Raw genomic sequence first — 22318 nt, 5'->3', positions numbered from 1 at the left:
CATTCTGCGATGTTTAAATTCAATTTTCATCGACATGTGGAATGAAAGCACAAAGATTAAGTAGGCTACTATTAATTTCTGTATAAAATCTTAGCATTTTGACAGCTAATGCTTAGTAGTTCATTCGTTGTAGAAGCCGTCAAGTGACTTTTTAGGCCCGTGCTCGTGTCCACCTGACGTTCGCCTAAGCTATAGTGATTGCATTTTCCCATATTGCTGCTACAATATTTGTTTAAACCGTTATTTTAATATATTACTGATTACAAAGTAGGACAAAAGTGTCACAGAGAAATCCAAACCTTGTTTAATTAATGATACAATGAGCATCCCCCCCGAAAATGTCTAACAGAAGGCCGCCCGCTCTCTCCCTATGGCACAAAACACACAGACATACGAATCCATATTAAACCCTGTGACTCGGTGCGACACTGATGTCTTAAAACACGAAACGATCGGTTTCTGCAAGAAACACACAACAGTGTTATTTTTTAACCTAATTTCAGACGAATCTCATCTAGTATTACCCAGCGCCATTACTTCTGTCGAAGGTCAAAATCTCGGTTGAATCGCAAAACTATGTAAATATATCTATGAATGCGCCGGCTCTCTGGTCTCAGTCTCGACTCGCACTCGACCCTTTTTGAACTCAGACTCAAATTGGACTCGAATGAGCTGGTCTTGACTACAACACTGCCGTTTACATTATATAAAGCCTTAAGAGTTGTGCATAGGTGAATGACAGGTGGATTGTCACAATGGCGGAGTGAGGTGGGCGTGGTTTCAGCACCTCAGCTCCACCCATGTCCCGCCTCTTTGCCCATTTTTAGTTATCCGGGAGTGGTGTGCAGCCAAGATGGTGACGGCCCACTTTAGGCTTCAAAAATGCTCTTCAGAAACCTACGGGTGACGTCAGACACTACGTCCATATTTTATCTACTGTAAAAACTTGATCGTCAACATTAAACACCATAAAAATCAAAACATGTTACTGAATGAAATGTGGACCCAGTGTTTTTTTACTTGCCCATATTTGGAAAGGAACACAAAAAAAAAGTTTGATTCTAAAGTCCCAGTGAACTGGAAGTAGCGAGTGAGTTTTCTTCAGTGTGACGTATTTCCAAGTGAAAGGGAATATTGAATAGAGAGTTAGGGTTTGACTTCAGCTCCTCCTCTCCATCTCTCACTCATAGCAGACGAATGGCTGGAGGGCAGTGGTGAAGCATTTTCAAACCTAAGCCGTCAAACTGACATCTGAGAAGGAGCGCCGTTTTCAGACCGATTAAAGATTACCGCAACAAACTATTTTTTTTGTTGTTTGTGTGTATTAACTTGCACGGATTAATTGTTCACCCTAAGACCTGTAATGTGTGCTAAAAAAGTAAATAGGGTCAATTTTGATTTCATGTGGACTTTAAAGTAGAGGGTCATTATGAGGGCCATGGGCCATTAAAATGTTGAAAATTATCAAAAACAATGGCAACTACATATTTATATATATATATATATATATATATATATATATATATATATATATATATATATATATATATATATATATATATATATATACACATTTATAATGTGATTAATGTAAAATTGCCAGTCATCACCAGTTTTTTTTTCTCATAATTTTGACAACTTTCATGGCCTACACAATATTTAGTTCTATGAATATCTGAACACAATATAAAAAAAGCTAAACGGTTAAACCAAAAACAACCATTTAATTCTAGCTTCGTGCATTTTTTTAATCAACACTAAAAGTGGGCATGTTCACTTTAAAAAAAAAGCAACATTTTGAGCGAAAAGCTGTTTTGTCAAAAACTACATCCAGATCTGATTCATAACGAGTCCATCAACACCCCCAACGCCTCACAGTCCTTTAGCTCATCCTGGGTCGACTAACGTTACACAGTTTTAATTTAAAGGGGTCCTTGATTGATTTGACTTTTCTAACTTTGGTTAGTGTGTAATGTTGCTGTTTGAGCATAAACAAAGGCAAGAACATGCTCATAGATCAACGCAAAGCGAGATATTTTCTTTCACAGAAATCACTTTAAGGACTACAACAATCGGCTGGTAGGGACTACAATTAGCTTCCTCATGGGTTAGTGACATCACTAACCCTACAATTTACATAAACCCCGCCCCCGGCAACAAGTGACAAAGGCCATGTTGAGAAGAGGAAGAGTTGTTGTAGTCGAGCACATGTTGGAGTTGCTCAAGCCGTCATCCGTCTTTTCACATTTATTTCAATTCAATACAAACACAAATGCTATAGCATGTCATAAAAGCATGACGGCAACATGAGTTATAACCGTAACTAAACTCTAAACTAAACTCTCTTCATCAGCAGATATTCTGTGCGTCTTACATCAGTTCCCACATAAGCGATTTATACAGATTATCATGACAGAATATGCTAATCAATGACTTGACGAGTGATAACTCAAATTCATCAACTATCCATTCAGAAATGTCCCGTCTCATTCTACATGTTGTCTCTTCTTCTTGAGTCTCTCCATCATTGTCTGACTCCAGTTTGAACATAAAAGACTGAACAGTTTCAGATTTTTTTTCTGCCTGAGGTAATCAGAGCTGTTAACATGAGCTCTTGAAGCTCCGCCCCCTTCTAGAAAGGAGGCAGGGAGTAGCAGCTCATTTCCATTTAAAGGGACACACAAACGGTGCATTTTTGCTCACCCTCAAAAAGTGACAATTTTAACATGCTATAAATATGATCTGTGGTGTATTTTGAGCTAAAACTTCACATACACACTCTGGAGACATCAGAGACTTATTTTACATCTTGTAAAAAGTTGCATTATAGGACCCTTTTAGATGAATGTTTGTTCGCATTAGCTAACTTCTCATTCAGTAATCATATATTAGAGATATTTTAAATGGTGTGGAAATACTGTGAAATGAAGGTAAGGGGGGGGGGGTGTATGTAAATAAACAGACAAAAGCAGTGTTTTCAGGATATTTTTTTAAAAAGCCACAGAGTATTTCTAGAGACAGCGAGAAGATCTGTACAGAAATAAGCAACAACAGAATTCTGCATATGCAACACAGTAAAACCTGCCGCTCAAATATTATTTCAGAGGCAAAACAAATAAGACCAGCTGCCTATGCTAAACTATGACACTACGTTACACAAATAGAGCTTTATATTCAAAACACAGGATATGTAAAAAGGTTTTTTTCTTGAAATTGTTGAAAAAGTGCAATAAAGTTTTGACTGTCTACAACTTGATCGGTTATCCCAAATAGGTTGTATTGTTTTTACCAAGCTTTTTAACATGTTCCTATAGTTACCCAGAATTTCTTACAGCCAGAATGACATTCAAGAAAATGTTTGAGGAGACGAAACAAAAATGATGATTGCTGTTTCTTATTTTCTTTGGGTAAAAGTACAGAACAAAACCATATCCAGCAGGGTAGGAACAGTTGGGGTTTTTGCCTCGCACATTGAGATTTTATACAAGTACTTCATATGAAACGAATACAAGAAATATAATGTAAAATTAAAGATGATCACTGGGAGTTCTGCATAAAAGTTGCATTGAGTGCCAAGAATGTGGCCTGTAAAATCTCACAGTGAATGTCGTTCATTCATTACGTTTGCGTAAGCTCTGATAAAAGGATTCAGACCAATGCAGCAAGAGGAGATAAACCATACAAAGCACTTTCCAATGTACCAAATTCATTCATTTATCAGTTAAATGTGTAGAACCTGAAGTTTGGAGGATCAGCACCAAGTCCAGCATGTGTGACGGAGGTCTACGGTTAACAGTTCGGCATTACAGAATAAATATCACAGTGTTGTGTGATAAACATTTTTCCAGCTGTACTGATTTCTGCCATTCCACACAAATTTAATAAGGCATATCTGAAGGGAACTCCCATTTAAAACAGGCAAAATGTTGAAGGGGGACTGCAAAACTGAAAAAGCAACGCGTCTCTGACTTAACGGAAACTGTCACGAGAGGTCAGAAACGTTGCTGTGCTGACAACACAAGTCCATTTTAAACATATATACAAACTGATAAGTGTATATGCATATAAAACAATACAAAACATGTTTAAGAAAATAATAAGACATGGCACATTATATGACATACAAAAGAGAAAGAGACGTCAATCAAAATGCTTAATACAAAATGCCTTGCAGAAATAAAAAGGACGATGTCCGACGTTCACCTCACTGGAACGGGGGCAATATATATATATATATATATATATATATATATATATATATATATATATATATATATATATATATATATATATATATATATAGTTATATATATATAGATATATAGATACAAAAACATAGCAAAAAAAGACACAAATGAAACACTGTAAATTGTGCCTTACGAGCACCAACACGTACACCAGCATATTGTAGCTTTCCTTTTTTCGTAGGATAATAAAATGGTGTCTTTTCAAAGGGTCTCCACTAAAATAAAACGAAACATTTAGGATGCTGAGAGAAAAATCGCAATCGTCTCGAAGTAACCACGTGTCCTTTCTCCGAATGTCCACTGTCTTCGTTTGATGGGTTTCTCCTTCCTGAGAGTAAGCAAGGGATCCCAAAGGTTATAGTTTTTCTCTTTCTCTCTCTGTTTAACGAATGATTGAGAACTCCTCCGTGCTGTCCGTCCTCCCCGTGGCGGGTGAGGTCTAGTGTTATTGTGAGGATTGTGCTCAGGCGGTCGTGATGGCGTTTAGGTCCTTCATTAAGCCCTCCAGATGGGCCATTTCCTCCGTCAACTCGTCCGTCTCGTAATTCTGAAGGAGATGAAGAAGGTTACTGCGGGGGGTGGGGTTGGGGTGAGCTGGGGATTGGGTTTTTAGGGGATGGTCAATGGTACTGCAGAAGAAAAGCAGGAAATCAAACAGCACAGTCACATGCGTGGTAAGGGATGAAGGGGTACGGTAGTAGGGTGCATTATGGAGGATAAACGAGATCCATTCAGCAGGTTTAATTCGTTTAAACAAGCAAAAATTCCAAAATTAATTGTAATGAGCAGACAATAAATACAGCCGTTAAAAGGGGAAAGCGGGTAAAGGTTTGAGAGAAAAGAAAACACATGTTAAAATGATATCATTATCTTGTCTTACATATATATATAATTCAATATGCAACAGTATCTATAAAACAGTATAGTATGTAATGTAGTATATGACATTTTTTATATTTCAAAGAGACTCCTAGGTCATAGGGTTTGATGCATAATGATGAATGGCGTATCTGTGTAACCGTTACATATGTACACTAGGGATGCACAATATATCGGCCTACCACCATATGTTATCATTATCACTTGGTCGTAATGTTATCGTTATCGGCAGACATATGGTCACTTTTAATGTTATCGTTATCGGCAGACATATGGTCACTTTTAATGTTATCCTTATCGGCAGACATAGGGTCACTTTTAATGTTATCGTTATCGGCAGACATATGGTCACTTTTAATGTTATCGTTATCGGCAGATATATGGTCACTTTTAATGTTATCGTTATCGGCAGATATATGGTCACTTTTAATGTTATCGTTATCGGCAGATATATGGTCACTTTTAATGTTATCGTTATCGGCAGATATATGGTCACTTTTAATGTTATCGTTATCGGCAGATACATGGTCACTTTTAATGTTATCGTTATCGGCAGATATATGGTCACTTTTAATGTTATCGTTATCGGCAGATATATGGTCACTTTTAATGTTATCGTTATCGGCAGATATATGGTCACTTTTAATGTTATCGTTATCGGCAGATATATGGTCACTTTTAATGTTATCGTTATCGGCAGATACATGGTCACTTTTAATGTTATCGTTATCGGCAGATACATGGTCACTTTTAATGTAATCGGCAGATATATGGTCACTTTTAATGTTATCGTTATCGGCAGATATATGGTCACTTTTAATGTTATCGTTATCGGCAGACATATGGTCACTTTTAATGTTATCGTTATCGGCAGATATATGGTCACTTTTAATGTTATCGTTATCGGCAGATACATGGTCACTTTTAATGTTATCGTTATCGGCAGATACATGGTCACTTTTAATGTTATCGTTATCGGCAGATACATGGTCACTTTTAATGTTATCGTTATCGGCAGACATATGGTCACTTTTAATGTTATCGTTATCGGCAGATATATGGTCACTTTTAATGTTATCGTTATCGGCAGATATATGGTCACTTTTAATGTTATCGTTATCGGCAGATATATGGTCACTTTTAATGTTATCGCTATCGGCAGATATATGGTCACTTAATGTTATCGTTATCGGCAGATATATGGTCACTTTTAATGTTATCGGCAGACATATGGTCACTTTTAATGTTATCGTTATCGGCAGATATATGGTCACTTTTAATGTTATCGGCAGATATATGGTCACTTTTAATGTTATCGTTATCGGCAGATATATGGTCACTTTTAATGTTATCGTTATCGGCAGATATATGGTCACTTTTAATGTTATCGGCAGATATATGGTCACTTTTAATGTTATCGTTATCGGCAGATATATGGTCACTTTTAATGTTATCGTTATCGGCAGATATATGGTCACTTTTAATGTTATCGGCAGATATATGGTCACTTTTAATGTTATCGTTATCGGCAGATATATGGTCACTTTTAATGTTATCGTTATCGGCAGATATATGGTCACTTTTAATGTTATCGGCAGATATATGGTCACTTTTAATGTTATCGTTATCGGCAGATATATGGTCACTTTTAATGTTATCGTTATCGGCAGATATATGGTCACTTTTAATGTTATCGGCAGATATATGGTCACTTTTAATGTTATCGTTATCGGCAGATATATGGTCACTTTTAATGTTATCGGCAGACATATGGTCACTTTTAATGTTATCGGCAGACATATGGTCACTTTTAATGTTATCGTTATCGGCAGATATATGGTCACTTTTAATGTTATCGTTATCGGCAGACATATGGTCACTTTTAATGTTATCGTTATCGGCAGACATATGGTCACTTTTAATGTTATCGTTATCGGCAGACATATGGTCACTTTTAATGTTATCGTTATCGGCAGACATATGGTCACTTTTAATGTTATCGTTATCGGCAGACATATGGTCACTTTTAATGTTATGGTTATCGGCAGATATATATATATATATATATATATATATATATATATATATATATATATATATATATATATATATATTAAAGCTACGTGGTGGTTTCAAATTGATTTTAAATATGATCAAAAAGAAAAATATAGTTCAGTGCAACATGTCCAGCGCAAGTCTATTATATAGGCTACATAAAATTATAATAAGAACATAATACTTGTTTGCTTGGGATATGACTTTTAAATGGTTAGACCTTTGCTTTTGTAATCAGCCTCTCAAAATTATATACAAATCTGGATTTAGATTTATCGACCAATATATCGGTTATCAGCTTTCCAATATAAAGAATCATCAGTCAAAATGTTCATATCGGTGCATCCCTAATGTAAATGCAATGCCAAATGTAGCATGCAAGTCATTTCTACTAACCCTATCATAATAAATTGGATAAAACAATTTTTTAGAGCATTTTCTTTATTGCTAATCTTTTAGATGCATTTTATTTCCTCTGTATAGATACCTATATTTAATATAGTTAAATCTCCTAAAGTTGACCAGAAATAATTACAACACAAGCATATTACAGCAAAAAAGTTCAAAAGTAAAATAAATAACTCAAATGTACATGGTTTTGTTGTAGAAATGTAAAGAGACATGGAAGTCTGAATGATATATCCCTGATGTTTTCTAACCTCTCTGAAGTACAGAGCATTATACAGTAGGAACAAGAATACTCACGCTCCCTGCATCTTCATGAAGTCTGCTGCCTTCCGAGACATCCGGTGCACTTGGAACTATGACAGGCATAGGAGTTCTCGTCCTTCCCAGCGTCCCGATAGAGGCAGTTTTAACTGAGTGAGGGCCTGAAACAATCACACAAGTTAGCGTTTGTCTTTCTCCTTTTCAACCATAAAAACTTTGTACTATTCTTCATAAAGATGCACAAATCATTAAGCTCTTCTGAGAGCATTTGGAGTGTGACAGCTATTGGTACTGGCATAAATTAGTTTTCATTTTAAAAGGCAGAACATTTTCAGTCAGTATTTGACTTCACATTCATCAACTCTAAACTGTGGCATCTCACAAGGTTCTATTCTAGGTCATATTATATTCGCACTGTATACAGTCTGTTTAGCCTCATTTGGAGACAACAATTGGTACTGACAACTGTACAAGGTACTGGGATTCTTTCTTTTTCTACAGGGCTCCACATTAAGCCCATTCACGTGCTTGTCCTTCAAGTAAATCTATCATTCCCTTCTCTGAGTAAAAAAAATTGCTTTTATTTATTTTATAAATATAATTTATTCTGAAGCAATATTTTTTTACCAGTTCTCAATGAGCTTTAAAATATTTTAAATCTGCATATTTGTGATATTTTCACCTTATATAAAGGGCATTTCTCCCCTAATCTTATTAAATATAGGCTATGCTTCAGCTTTCATTTTAGATTTTTAAATTTGATCAATAAATGAAATTAGACATTAGAAAAAAGACACTATAGGGCTGTTACCAATAAAAAATATATATATATTTACCACCGCATTAAATGTTATGAGATTTTAAAAAGAATATTTTTTGAATATACAAATAAAAAAAGTTGGAAAGAAGGTTTAAACATGAAACTAAACCACCACTAGGTGGAGGCAGGTGACTCTTAATGAGCGAGACATTGAGTCATTTATTCAAACGATTTATTCAAACGGCTGATTCGTTCAAGAATAAGACAGGCCCCCTGTCAAATGGCACCCTAAACTCTCACGGTCTTCCTCTGAGTCCACACTTTCACAACATAATGTTGCTTTGACTGCCAGGAAGAAGAAGCTTTTCCATCAGCATTTAACTTCATATTCATCAACTCTAAACTGTGGCGTCCCACAAGGCTCTATTCTAGGCCCTATTATATTCTCATTTTATAGCTTGGAATATGGCAAATCTTGGTAGGCAATAATTGTTTTAGCTCAAAGACATTAAATAAGCCAATTACATTACTAATAATTGTAATTTCCATTAATGTACCTGACTATGCTAAACATCTTTTATATGTTAAATGGCATTACTTTAGACACTGCAGATTGGATCGCCCAGGACAGATGTACATTTCTGGTGTAAAGGGGAACTTACCTGTCTGAGACAGCAGTGGAGTGCTAGGCAATGCTGCGGACTCATACATGGGATAAGCTGGGATGGCAGGCACTGCAAAACTCTTGAGTGGGTGTGTGGGGCGAACGTGTGCTGTGGGCGTAGCAAACACTGGCTCCTCCTCAGTGACCGAGCTGTGGTAGCTAATGTCCGTCTCTGAAAGGTCAGTGGTACAGGAAGGCTGCCCAGATGGAGGGAGCAGGTCGGCACTAGGGGTGTTCCTTACAGACTCTGTAATTACAACAGCACCTGGGTCAGCACATACTGGTATATATGCAACCTTAAAGGGATAGTTCACCCAAAAATGAAAATGTGATGTTTATCTGCTTACCCCCACGGCATCCAATATGTAGGCGTGTTTGTTTTTTCAGTAGAACACAAATTAAGATTTTTAACTCAACCGTTGCCGTATAATGCATGTCAATGGGTTTTTTTTTCTATGAGAGCCACTATGAGAGTAAAAAACACATACAACAACCCTGCAGCTTGTGATGATGCATTGATGTCTTAAAACACGAAACGATCTGCGAGAAACTGAACAGTATTTATGTTGGTTTTTTTTACCTCATAGCAGGCGAATCTCATCTAGTGTACCCATCTGTCAGTACTTCTGCCGGAAAAGGTCAAAATCCGACTCGATCATAGATATGTGTACATAGATTCCTCATTCGACCGATCCGAACCATCTGCGCAGGAATCTATGTACACATATCTATGATCACACCGGATTTTGACCTTCTCCGGCGGAAGTAATGGGGTTGGGAATACTAGATGAGATTGGCCTGCTATGAGGTAAAAAAAAAACCATAAATACTGTTCGGTTTCTCGCAGAAACCGATCGTTTCATGTTTTAAGACATCAATGTATCATCACAAGCCACAGGGTTTAATATGGATTTGTATGTATGTGTTTTTTACTCTCATAGTGGGTCTCATAGAAAGAAAAAAACATTGACATGCATTATATGGCAACGGTTGGATTTAAAAATCTTCATTTGTGTTCTACTGAAGAAACAAACACACATCTTGGATGCACTGGGATTAAGCAGATAAACATCATTTTTTTTCATTTTTGGGTGAACTATCCCTTTAAACAGGCCTCTCCGTGTTGAAGTCAACCAATTTAACTTATATGATGTGTACTTCTGAGTGAAACAAGAACTGAAAAGAGGCCTTTCCATATGGAAAGTTTCAATACAAACCCTTGCTCACCAACCTAGTGTACACTCATTTTAAGAACATTTACTAACACATTTGTGTCCAGGGGTGATCGAGGCCTTCACATAGCCCCAGTAATGCACTCTCACCTTCGGACTCTGCCCTGTCTAGATGAGAGATGGGGGTGGCGATGGACCGCGTGCTGCTCTGGTGGTGGAGATAGCTGCGTGTCGGTGAGGCCAGGCTGCCCAAGTGATAATGATGGTGATGGTTATCGAGGGAATGGATGGGGTGAGCACTAATCACAGCTGCGAATGGACACACATAATAAAGCGGCACGGTTTAGACCTCGCACACAAGGCTATGAGATTATGGCGAGCATGGTGCATCTATAACATCTGCTCATGCAAACAAAGAACTACAAAGACTTAAAGGAACTGTATGTAAGAAATGTTTTTCAATGAATCATAAAATGGGTCTGATATGTCACCAGACATTAAGAAATCATGTTAATTTCAAATACTTATATCACTGACAACAGTAGTCATTTAGTTGTCATTTAAATGTATACACCGCTCTGCAGTCATTTGAAAGTGATTGCAGTACCAGTTTTGGCCACAATCTTACATACACTTCCTTTAGAGACATGCTATGTTGCTAGTTTAAAGAATTATTGTAAGACAGGAAACATACTCTAGACAAGTATACAAATGCAGACGCAAATGCTTGGCCGACTGCTGTGGTGCTAAGAAACCTCTGTACTCAAGGGGGTGATAGTTACCTGTTTTACTCAAGCGAATAACTATAATCATGTGGACAGTTTAAATAACTTCAACTAATTTGCTGAGGAATAAACTTGCTCTGCCATTACAGGAGTTGACCTGAACATTCAGACGCATTTCGACATGTGAAATTTTGTGTAGCCATTTGCGTCCATACACTTGAGTAGAGAATGTTTTTTGGCCTACAACTACAATAATGAACTCAGGGGACCTTGTTTGAGGACTATATGTTATTACAAAGAGCATAAACTGACTCAAATTAAGGGTGCCTGATCCCTGGTCCAGGATAAAACACTTACGCTGAGGGGGTTGAGCATCAAAGGGCATCATCATTTTAGGTCTCATTCCACGACGGCCTGCCAGTGTAGACATGCTGTCCTCTGATTCATGGCCTGCAAATCAGACAGCGACCATCTAATCAGATCGAGACAGGCTTACCAATACAAGAGCCCTGTGAAGACTACCAGCTGACTTCCTAGAGTAAGTTGCCAAGATCATGTGATGTTTTCACTAATGAAGTGAGATTCTATTGTTTGTCCATTGGAGGGCAGTGTAAACGCACACATCAGGAGAGCTGTAGGAGTAGGGCAGCAGCAGATGGATATCACCATTCATGCCACGAAAACAAAAGAAACTGCATGTTTTTCCATTTTAAGCAAGGACCATGCCAATCTCAAGCAGTAATGACAAATAGCAGACATGACTTTGAAGCATCCATCAGAAGCAGCAGCTGGAATGATGTCATGGATGATGCAGCAGATGAAGTGGTTTAAAGACCCCATGAAACTATTACAAATTTATTTAGTGTGTTGATGTATTTCCTTAGGTCATTTCCTTGTTGTGTGGAGGGCGTTCTGGCGCAATATGGCTGCCTTTGCATCATCCAGGTGGATGCTGCACATTAAGAGATTCCCCATCCATGTAAAGCGCTTTGAGGACCCAGAAAAGCGTTATATATATGTAACAAAATATTATTATTATTATTAATGAAACTGGAGGTTGGGGCTGGACATATCCAAGGGTCTTTTTTTAAATAGACAATATCCTTACCAATATGCTACTTGGTATTAAAGGAGGGGTCTGGTCCATTTTCCCAGAAGAGCAAAATATGTCAAAAATCTCCAGAAGTTTGGGAGTTTACTAGTACAGACCAAGCAGCAACCTCCCACGCCAACACGGAAGAGACTTAAACTGCAATTCATCTACTGCCCAACTTTACAGCAGAAAAAACATGTTTATAGTCTGGTACAAAAAGTGGTTTTGGTCTATACAGCTTTAAAATTATGCATAATTAAGGGCATCACCACTTGAGTTACAGGTGGATTTTTATCCGGGAGTGACGTGCTGCCAAGATGGTGATGGCCCACTTTAAGCTTCAAAAATGCTCTTCAGGATCCTACGGGTGACGTCACAGACACTACGTCCAATTTTATATATTTTTTAGATTTTATATTAAAGACCCTATGTAGCCCTACCCCTTTTTTGCGCCACGCTTATGATGTATAACAATGTTATGTCATGCTGTGAAAATACAGACTCGAAGGTAAGATCTTACAGATTTATAAATATAAATGAATGAGTTTTAAAATCTTCCTGGTCTACTGGCATTTGTTATAACATTCGCTTCAAACATTACATTGGTCATGATAACTTTCGTTAACACTTTAATAAGTGAATCCACTTCACCAGATAATAACTAGCTATTATATACACTGAACAAAATTATAAACGCAACACTTTTGTTTTTTTCCCTGTTTGAACTCAAAGATCTAATACTTTTTCTATGTACACAAAAGGCCTATTTCTCTCAAATATTGTTCACAAATCTGTGTTAGTGAGCACTTCTCCTTTGCCGAGATAATCCATCCAACGGAAGGGTGAGGCATATCCAGATGCTGATTAGACAGCATGATTATTGCACAGGTGTGCCTTAGGCTGGCCACAATAAAAGGAACTTTTTTGATTTCATGGGGTCTTTAAAACAAAGTTCTTACCACGGTATGAGTTGCGTCTCTGGAGCATGGGATCCATGGAGCCGTCTACCGGGGTGATGTCTTGGGAGGTTCGGGGGATTGGTGTGTCGGTCATAACTGGATTGGGTTCGGGCGATTTGTCAATAGGTTTCAGCTCCAAGCGTTCGTGGTGGATCCAGAGGTCTGGTGGCTTCAGATCTTTGGAGTTGCCCTTATATTTGTGGGATCCATTGGCGGACTTGCAGGCTGCACGTTTCCTGAAGATCATATCAAACAGTTTGAGGGAAGATTGTGGCAAACACATTTACTCTTTTACGGCAGGACTGGGGATTACGACTGCTCGTCATCAGGGGATCTGAACTTGAGCTTTGTGAAGAACTTACTTTTTCTGCTGTGTTGTGGTACGGCGTGTACACAGGAAGGCGCCAACCACCACCACAATGATGGTAAACGCACCCACAGACACAATGATGACAATAACCAGGATGTGGTTATCACCAGTGCCAGACATGTCTGGTTTCCCTGAAACATGGAAAATCTATGGTTACAATGTTATAAGAAAAGGAAAATTTATCAAGACAAACTTTTGGTTTGTCAAATTCTTGCCTGAGAGTTTTTAAAGCCTTGAATGTTTATGACAGAATAGCCTGACAGACAGAAACAAGGAGGGAGGTGGTTGAGTACTGCTATGTGGTTGCTAGGGCGTTGCTAAGCTTCTGCTAAGTGGTTACAATGGTGGTAAAATGTAGCTGATAAGGCATTGCTAGATTGTTGCAAGAGTTGTTGGAACTACTGTGTGGTTGCTGTGTGTTTTCTAGGTTATTCATACGCTGGTAATGAAGTGGGTGCATGCCATTGCTAGGGTGTTACTAAGCTGTTGCTAGGTTATTGTGGCTGGTTTCTAAAGACTAAGGGGTGGTTCCTATGGCATTACTATGCTGTTGCAAGGTGTTTGCTAGAGTGTTAAGATGTTGTTGATAGGGCATTGCTAGGTGGTAGCTAGATTGTTATTAAGGTGTTGCTAGGTTGTTGGAGTTGTTGTTAGGGACTACTGGGTGGTTGCTATGGAATTGCAAAGTTGTTGCAATGTGTTTTCTAGGGTGATAGGAACTATTGGGTGGTAGTTAAGGCATTGCTAGGGTGTTACTAAGTTATTAAGGTGTTTCTAGGTTGTTGTGGGTGGTTGCTAAAGACTAAAGGGTGGTTCCTATGGTATTGCTATGCTGTTGCAAGGTGTTTGCGAGTATTAATATATTGTTGTTTTGACATTGCTAGGTGGTAGCTAGGGAATTATATTAAATATAACAAATATATTATGTTACTAGATTGTTTGGGTGGTTGCTGAGTGGTCGCTAGTGTGTAAGTATGCTGTTGATAGGCCATTGCAAGATGCTGCTAGGGTGTTGCTATGTGGTTGCTACCTTGTTATGAAGGTGTTGCTAGGTCATTGGGTTGGTTGCCAGGGCCTACAAGGAGGTTTCTATGGCATTTGCTTGGTAATTGGTGGGGCTAGGTGTTTTCTGAGCATTGGTAGGGTTACAGGAGCTGCTAGGTTACAGAAGCTGCTAGGGTGTTAAAATGTTGTTGAGAAGAGGTCACTAGATGATTGCAAGATGCAGGTAGGGTGTTGCAAAGTGGTTGCTTAGTTGTTTTGGGTGGTTGCTAGGGACTGGGGGTTGCTATGGCATTGCTTAGCTGATGCAAGGTGGCTGCTAAGGTGCAGTTAGGGTGCTATTAAAGGGTGGCTTGGTTGTTGTTAAGGTGTTGCTAAGTTGCTGTGGGTGGTTTCTATGGACTACTAGGCAGGTGTTATATGATGTTGCTAGGTAGTTGCAAAGTACTGCGGGGGTGTTGCTAAGTGGTTGCTAGGGACTACTGGGTGGTTATGGTATTACTAGGTGATGCTAGGTACAGTATTAGCGCATGTTCTTGATTTTTGCTATTGCAAGTTGTGAGCCATTGCTAGGTAACTTCCAGGGAGTGCTTTTGGAAACATAAAAAAACCCAGCAATTACCGACTGATCCAATGCCATGTTCTGATCCAGAGGGTCTTCCTCCACTTTTCACTGGACCTGAAGCTACAAGAGGTCAAATAAGAAGATTTGGCAAATTGCAGATTAAAATTAAAAACTGTAAAATTCACATCAAGACATGTTCCATCCATTGGTAAAACAACATGCAGTGTAAACAGATTAACCACCAGGTGTACTTCAGAGAAGAGCATGGCGCTCATATTAGGAGAAAAACGTGCTTAGGGAAAGACCGTTAGTAGTATGAAGTTGTAGCCACATGTGCGTTGTACTGATAAAGTCTTAGTAAACGACAGTCAAGCAAGCATAAATAAGATGTTTTCCAGCTATATGCCAACTGGATCTTTCCGTGACTGCTGATGAATTTCAGTGCGCTGCTCACTTCAATTTGAGGGCATTAGTGGAATAAGAGAAGAGAGAGCAATTACCTTGGTCATTAGCCATTTTGTCAGAGGATTCGGCTAGCAAGACAAAGCAGAAGGAGAGGAGACAAGTTAGAGGGAGAGAGGCGTGCAATCAGAGCTAAGCAGGAGCCCTACGGCCGGCTTGTGCATGAGTCCGCATGAAAGATCAGTGAGGTCAGGCAAAACGCAAAGGGTTAAGCTTGAGATTAGGTTAAAATAGCGTATATGTTAACATCATTTAGCCTGCTGAAAAGAACAGCATGAATTTCCATGTTGGTACACTTTGATTTAGGCTAGTTCATTGTGGTTTGCTACTGATCAATCAATCAATCAATCAACTTTATTTATATAGTGCTTTTAAAATGACGATTGTTTCAAAGCAGCTTCATAGAGTTAAACAGGACAATATTGCAACTGTTAACCCCTAATTTGATTTGGCTGTACAGTCGTTCTGGAGAAAACAGTGATATTATTAGCTTATTTTAATTGATCATATAGCAACAATATTGGCAGATCAGTATTATAGTTTATAGAATTAAATAAGACCTAATTAATTAATTGTATATTTAGTTGAGTAACTTGTTTTGGGGACACTTTTAGTGTCCCCAACTGAGCAAGCCAAGCCAAAGGCGACAGTGGTAAGGAACCCAAACTCCATCAGTGCATGATGGAGAAAAATAAACCTTGGGAGAGACCAGACTCAGTCGGGGTGCCAGTTCTCCTCTGGCCTATTAACACACCGTGTATGATTATTATTGTGGCAACCTTACAGGTCAGAAATCATAGAGATCTAGTTGGTCTCCTCTGGTCGATCATGGATATTTTGATGGTTAAGCCAAATATGAAGCCTGGGGGTTTTAACAGTATCTGTGGGATTCATATCCCAACACATGCTGGTCTTTTCATCAGGCAGCAGTGATTGTTCTCATTCATCAGATGAAAACTGTCTCCATGATTACCTTTAGGAGTGCGAAACTGGACAGCTTCAGACATGGGACCCATCCCCTTGGAGTTACGAGCCTGGATCTTGAAGTAGTAGGTGGTATCAAGGGTCAGCTCCTGAATTTGATGGGTTAGCCTGTTCCCCACTACTGGTTCAATGACCCAATCATGAACCTCCGCATTCACATCAGTGCTGTAGTAAATGATGTAACCTGGGAAAGCAGAGAAAGTGAGGCATGAATATAAGTGGTGGTCACACACTTTTTGTTGTTCCATTAATGCAGATGAGAAACGTGAAATGCAAGTACATGCAATTTTCACTGCATTCTACAATTTAAAGTTATTGAACTTTGTACCATGTGAAGGCATGTAACCAATAGAAGACTATTATAGTATATACATATTTTTGGATGTATTATATGTTGAATAATGGTTTCAAAAAGAGACACCATAGTCATATTACGACCATTGGAGTGTCCATAGAAATTTGGATTATTCAAAGTCTAGTGTGATCATGGTTTAAAACAAAATAAACTGTCACTGTCTACAACCAGTGCTACGTTTTTTGTCACCTGTGATCTTGCCATTGGCTTCTGAAGGTGGCTGCCAGTTGACGATGATGGTTCGTGGTCGCCCCTCTTTGCTCACCACAGTCACATCTTTAGGTGCAGAACTTGGGACTGGGGAGAAAGAGAAAATGATTCAAGACTATAAATGCAGATTTCCTCACACTTGATGTTAAAGTTAAATGCATTTACATGCACAACAAAACCAGATTTTTCTGATGGTCTGCATACTGTCTGTGTTATACCCGGGCCTTAAAGGGAAAGTTCACCCAAAAATGAAAATTCTGTCCCTCCATTCACAGCTACACAACTACTACTTTGACACTTCAAAAAGTTCATAAAGAGAATGTAAAACTAATCTATATGAATTGAGTGGTTTAGTCTAAATTTTCTGAAGAGACTTGATTGCTTTATATGAAGAAGAGATTGAATTGAGGCTTTTAAAGAGCACGGTTGAGATTCAGCAAGAACCAATGAGGTTAATTCTTGTGTTACGCAGAACGTTTAAACTTCAACGAGAACCAATGAGGTTCATTCTCGTGTTACGCAGAACGTTTGAGCTTCAGCGAGAACCAATGAGGTTCATTCTCGTGTTACGCAAAACGTTTGAGCTTCAACGAGAACCAATGAGGTTCATTCTCGTGTTACGCAGAACGTTTGAGCTTCAACGAGAACCAATGAGGTTCATTCTCGTGTTACGCAGCACGTTTGAGCTTCAGCAAGAACCAATGAGGTTCATTCTCGTGTTACGCAGCACGTTTGAGCTTCAACGAGAACCAATGAGGTTCATTCTCGTGTTACGCAGCACGTTTGAGCTTCAACGAGAACCAATGAGGTTCATTCTCGTGTTACGCAGAACGTTTGAGCTTCAGCAAGAACCAATGAGGTTCATTCTCGTGTTACGCAGCACGTTTGAGCTTCAACGAGAACCAATGAGGTTCATTCTCGTGTTACGCAGCACGTTTGAGCTTCAACGAGAACCAATGAGGTTCATTCTCTTGTTACGCAGCACGTTTGAGCTTCAACGAGAACCAATGAGGTTCATTCTCGTGTTACGCAGCACGTTTGAGCTTCAACGAGAACCAATGAGGTTCATTCTCATGTTACGCAGCACGTTTGAGCTTCAACGAGAACCAATGAGGTTCATTCTCGTGTTACGCAGAACGTTTGAGCTTCAACGAGAACCAATGAGGTTCATTCTCGTGTTACGCAGAACGTTTGAGCTTCAACGAGAACCAATGAGGTTCATTCTCGTGTTACGCAGCACGTTTGAGCTTCAGCGAGAACCAATGAGGTTCATTCTCGTGCATCAAGCAGATTTGGTTGAGCTTCTGTTTGTTTTCTGATCAATGTTTAAATGTGAAAAAAAACCTAAATTCAATCTGTTCTTCATATAAAGCGATCGAGTCTCTTCAGAAAATTTGGACTAAACCGCTCAATTTATTTGGATTCATTTTAAGATCTCTACCATCAAAGTGGTAGTTGCGTGGGCTGTCAATACACAAAGATCTTCTCTTACATTCCGAAGATGAATGAAAGTTTTCAGGTTTGGAACAAAATTAGTTTTTTTGGAATATATTTTGGGTGAACTATTCCTTTAAAGGGTTAGTTCACCAAAAAATGAAATATCTTTCATTAACTCCTCACCCTAATGTCGTTCCACACCCGTAAGACCTCCGTTCATCTTCAGACACAGTTTAAGATATTTTATATTTAGTCTGAGAGTGTATGCAAGTGTATGCACACTATACTGTCCATGTCCAGAAAGGGAATAAAAACATCATCACAGTAGTCCATACGAGACATCAGTGGGTTAATTAGAGTCTCTTGAAGCATCCAAAATACATTTGGGTCCAAAAATAACAAAAACTACAACTTTATTCAGCATTGCCTTCTCTTCTGAATTTGTTTTCAATCCTCAAATAAAGATTCAAACGGTTATGAATCAGCGTATTGGTTCATGATTCGGATCGCCAATGTCACGTGATTTCAGCAGTTTGGCACGCGATCCGAATCATGAATCAATACGCTGCTTTATAACAGTTTGAATCTTTATTTGAGGATTGAACACAAACAAGGAAGAGAAGACAATGCTGAATAAAGTCGTAGTTTTTGTTATTTTTGGACCAAAATGTATTTTCGATGCTTCAAGAGACTCTAACTAACCCACTGATGTCTCATATGGACTACTTTGATGATGTTTTTATTCCCTTTCTGGACATGGACAGTACAGTGTGCATACACTTGCATACGCTCTCAGACTAAATATAAAATATCTTAAACTGTGTCTGAAGATGAACGGAGGTCTTAGGGGTGTGGAACGACATTAGGGTGAGGAGTTAATGACATCAATTTCATTTTTGGGTGAACGAACCCTTTAACAACTTGACACATACGTCTAAATCACTGACTACTTTTTCTTTCATTTATCGTAGACACTCTTATGATCTCTTTATGAACTTTTTAAAGAATCAAAGTTGCGTAGGCCGGCAACAGACAAAGTTTCATTTGTGTTCTGAAAATGAACAAAAAGGTTTGGAATGATTTTTCGGGTGAACTACCGTATCCTTTTAAGAACTTGACACATAAGTTTTAAACTACTAACTACTTTTTCTTTCCTTTATCGTAGAAACTCTTACTAAGTGATTAGTATTTAGTCACATGAACAACACAATTGCCACGTTGAGGCTTCGAACTGCCTCATGTAGAGAACTTACTTGCTTCAAAAGTTGTTCCATGTGCAGTCATGCTCCAGGTGCTGGTCCTCCGGCCCTTGGTCACCATAACCGAGAACTCATACAAGGTGTTGGGCTTAAGACCCGTCACTGTGTGAGTTAGTGTGGTGGTATTAGCCACCTACAATTAATAAATCAATGTCAGCGGTGTAACAACCAACATTTCTCCACCTTATCCAACAGGGAGCTCCCGTGAGCAGTCTAGAGTCTGTTAACCATACCTTAAACTTTGTGTTTGCAGGTATGTTGGTCTTCCAGCGCACTGTGTAGTAGCGTGCGTCTGTGATCTTCTGGTTTTTGGGCAGCGAGTTGTCCGCCCAGGTGACTTTGATGGTGTCATGGCTCAGAACGGACGCCTGAACGCCCACAGGAGGCAGCATGGGTAAAGGGTCTGGTACTGGAGTGTATGGAGCATGGAAAAGTTCGTACAAATCAACATCAGGGTCTATGGGGTCTGCAAGCAAATTACACAATGTCCCATGGCAAAAATAAAAAGGTGAAAGGAGAAAAAAAAAAAAGTGAGCACGATTACGCGTACAAGGGGAGGGTTTTAGAACGGGAGACACGTAACGAAGGGGGAGAACGGGTTAATGGGTTAAAATGGGCGTGAGGAGGGGAGGAATGTGGAGTGGGATTGGGAAAGGAGAAAGAGAGAAAATATTGTATTAGAACAGGATATCAAGAGACAGTCACAAATCCATCCAGAGCTACAAAGAGCTACATCTATGATGAGTCAAGGAACTACACCAGCTCGGTTCACTAGCGGCTACATTACAAATAAAGAGGGAAAACGATCGGTCAGACAGTGACGGTTTATACACACAAAGCCTTGAATACAGAGCACAGACAATTATAAAACTGCTGTGACCTTACTAATAGACCTTAGTCAGGCTAGTCCTCATCTTGGATCAAAACAAGGGTGTGAGGGATAGATGTTTGGATAAACACCAAGTAACTTTCAAAGTCTGGGGTGTTCAGGAAGTCTAATGAAATGTTTGAAGGTGCTCTTTGGGATCGGGGATTGAAATCAATGTAGAACAAAGATGCAAATCCAAGACACTCTTCTTCAAATGATTAAAAAGCCTTTATTTATCGACCTTAGTCAGGCTAGTCCTCATCTTGGATGATGATAAGGCTGTGAAGGATATATGTTTGAAAAAACACCAAGTAACTTACAAAACTGTTTATAAAGTTTAGTCTACTGAAAGTTTTCTTTCATTTTTCACCCTTGTGTCATTCTAAACCTGTACGGTCGCCTTTTTTCCCATGCAATTTTAGCTCATTTTGGTCTGTTCTTCACATAAATCTGCTGTTTAGAGAGGCTTTTTTATAAAGCACAAGCACACCTTGGGCCCTATCTTGCACCCAGCGCAATTGACTTTGTACACCGACGCATGTGTCATTCCTATTTTGCACCCACACGCGCTTTTCCCTCCACAGAAGCACATCACTAAACTAGTGAATGAACTTGCGCTCCCTGGGCGGTTCAGCGCAAAAAAGGAGGCGTGTTCCGGCGCAAACAATCCCTGGAGCTATTTTGCTGTTCCATTAAACAACTGCGCCACTGACCAGAAAAAACCTGGTCTAAAGTCAGTGGTGCGTTGCGCGTTTGTTCATTATGCTATTTTAAGGGCGCATGCTTGACCATAATGTATAGCGTGCACAACACGCATACACTTTGCTCATGTAATCTACATTATTTTTGCAAATCATAAATTGTTACACTTAAAAAATATTAACACATGAGATGACGGAAATCATTGTGGTGTGCCACCTAGATGTGAAAAAACTGTTTAACCGACCGATTTTGGGTGGGTTTCTCCCATCCCCTTACAACACAACTTCTCTGTCTTTCACTGCTCTTCAAGAAAACATCAGTCTCCTCGGCTGTGAACCGCTCTGACGTGCGCCTGGTAAATACGCCATAATAATAGCAATCCGTAATGGAACTTGCGCAGCTGCTTTTAAAGGGAATGTTGGATGCCGCTCTGATTGGTTTATTCACGTTACGCCCAAACCACACCTATGAATAATGAAGCTACTTCAGACCAACCCATTTTAGATTTGCGCCGGGCGCAAGAGCCATTTATCCCGCCGGGAAAATAGCAACAGCGCCGAGACCCGCCCACAAAGTTACTTGCGCTTCGTGCTTTGACACTTGTGCTTAAGATCGTTAAAATAGGGCCCCTTATGTTTCTTGTAAGGTTGGAAAATCTATTGAAATATCAGGATTACATAATGTTACTCATAAGTATGCAGACAACAAAACAAGATCTGTTGCTCTAATAAATAATGTCTAATAAATGTGTTCACAAGAGGAAACCGAAGAAAAGGTTAATTTTTCCTTCCTGTCTATTTGGTGTGGAAACCATGACCTTGTCTAGATCAAGGCATTGGAGATGCACACACTTTGAGTTTTCTCCACAGATTTATATCAAG

The 22318-nt window shown here is 39.0% G+C and overlaps 1 protein-coding gene across 1 annotated transcript in view; it reads right to left on the bottom strand.

The window, feature by feature from the left end:
* Window positions 1–4311: 4311 nt before the first annotated feature.
* The window catches only part of neo1a (neogenin 1a), a 212175-nt gene continuing 194168 nt past the window's right edge, over window positions 4312–22318 (bottom strand). Inside the window, exons 17-29 of the mRNA XM_067456682.1 lie at window positions 20101–20333; window positions 19862–20000; window positions 17151–17258; window positions 16596–16790; window positions 15661–15693; window positions 15218–15280; window positions 13586–13724; window positions 13224–13459; window positions 11529–11621; window positions 10597–10755; window positions 9273–9521; window positions 7887–8011; window positions 4312–4794 (exon numbers count right to left, since the gene is read on the bottom strand). Coding sequence (XP_067312783.1) covers window positions 4711–4794; window positions 7887–8011; window positions 9273–9521; window positions 10597–10755; window positions 11529–11621; window positions 13224–13459; window positions 13586–13724; window positions 15218–15280; window positions 15661–15693; window positions 16596–16790; window positions 17151–17258; window positions 19862–20000; window positions 20101–20333 — 1856 coding nt within the window. The 3' untranslated portion in view covers window positions 4312–4710. The remainder of the gene's footprint in view (window positions 4795–7886; window positions 8012–9272; window positions 9522–10596; window positions 10756–11528; window positions 11622–13223; window positions 13460–13585; window positions 13725–15217; window positions 15281–15660; window positions 15694–16595; window positions 16791–17150; window positions 17259–19861; window positions 20001–20100; window positions 20334–22318) is intronic.

This window comes from Pseudorasbora parva, chromosome 1 (genome assembly GCF_024679245.1).
Source record: "Pseudorasbora parva isolate DD20220531a chromosome 1, ASM2467924v1, whole genome shotgun sequence".
NCBI classification, from domain to species: Eukaryota; Metazoa; Chordata; class Actinopteri; order Cypriniformes; family Gobionidae; genus Pseudorasbora; species Pseudorasbora parva.
This window is presented reverse-complemented; position numbering and strand designations above follow the sequence as displayed.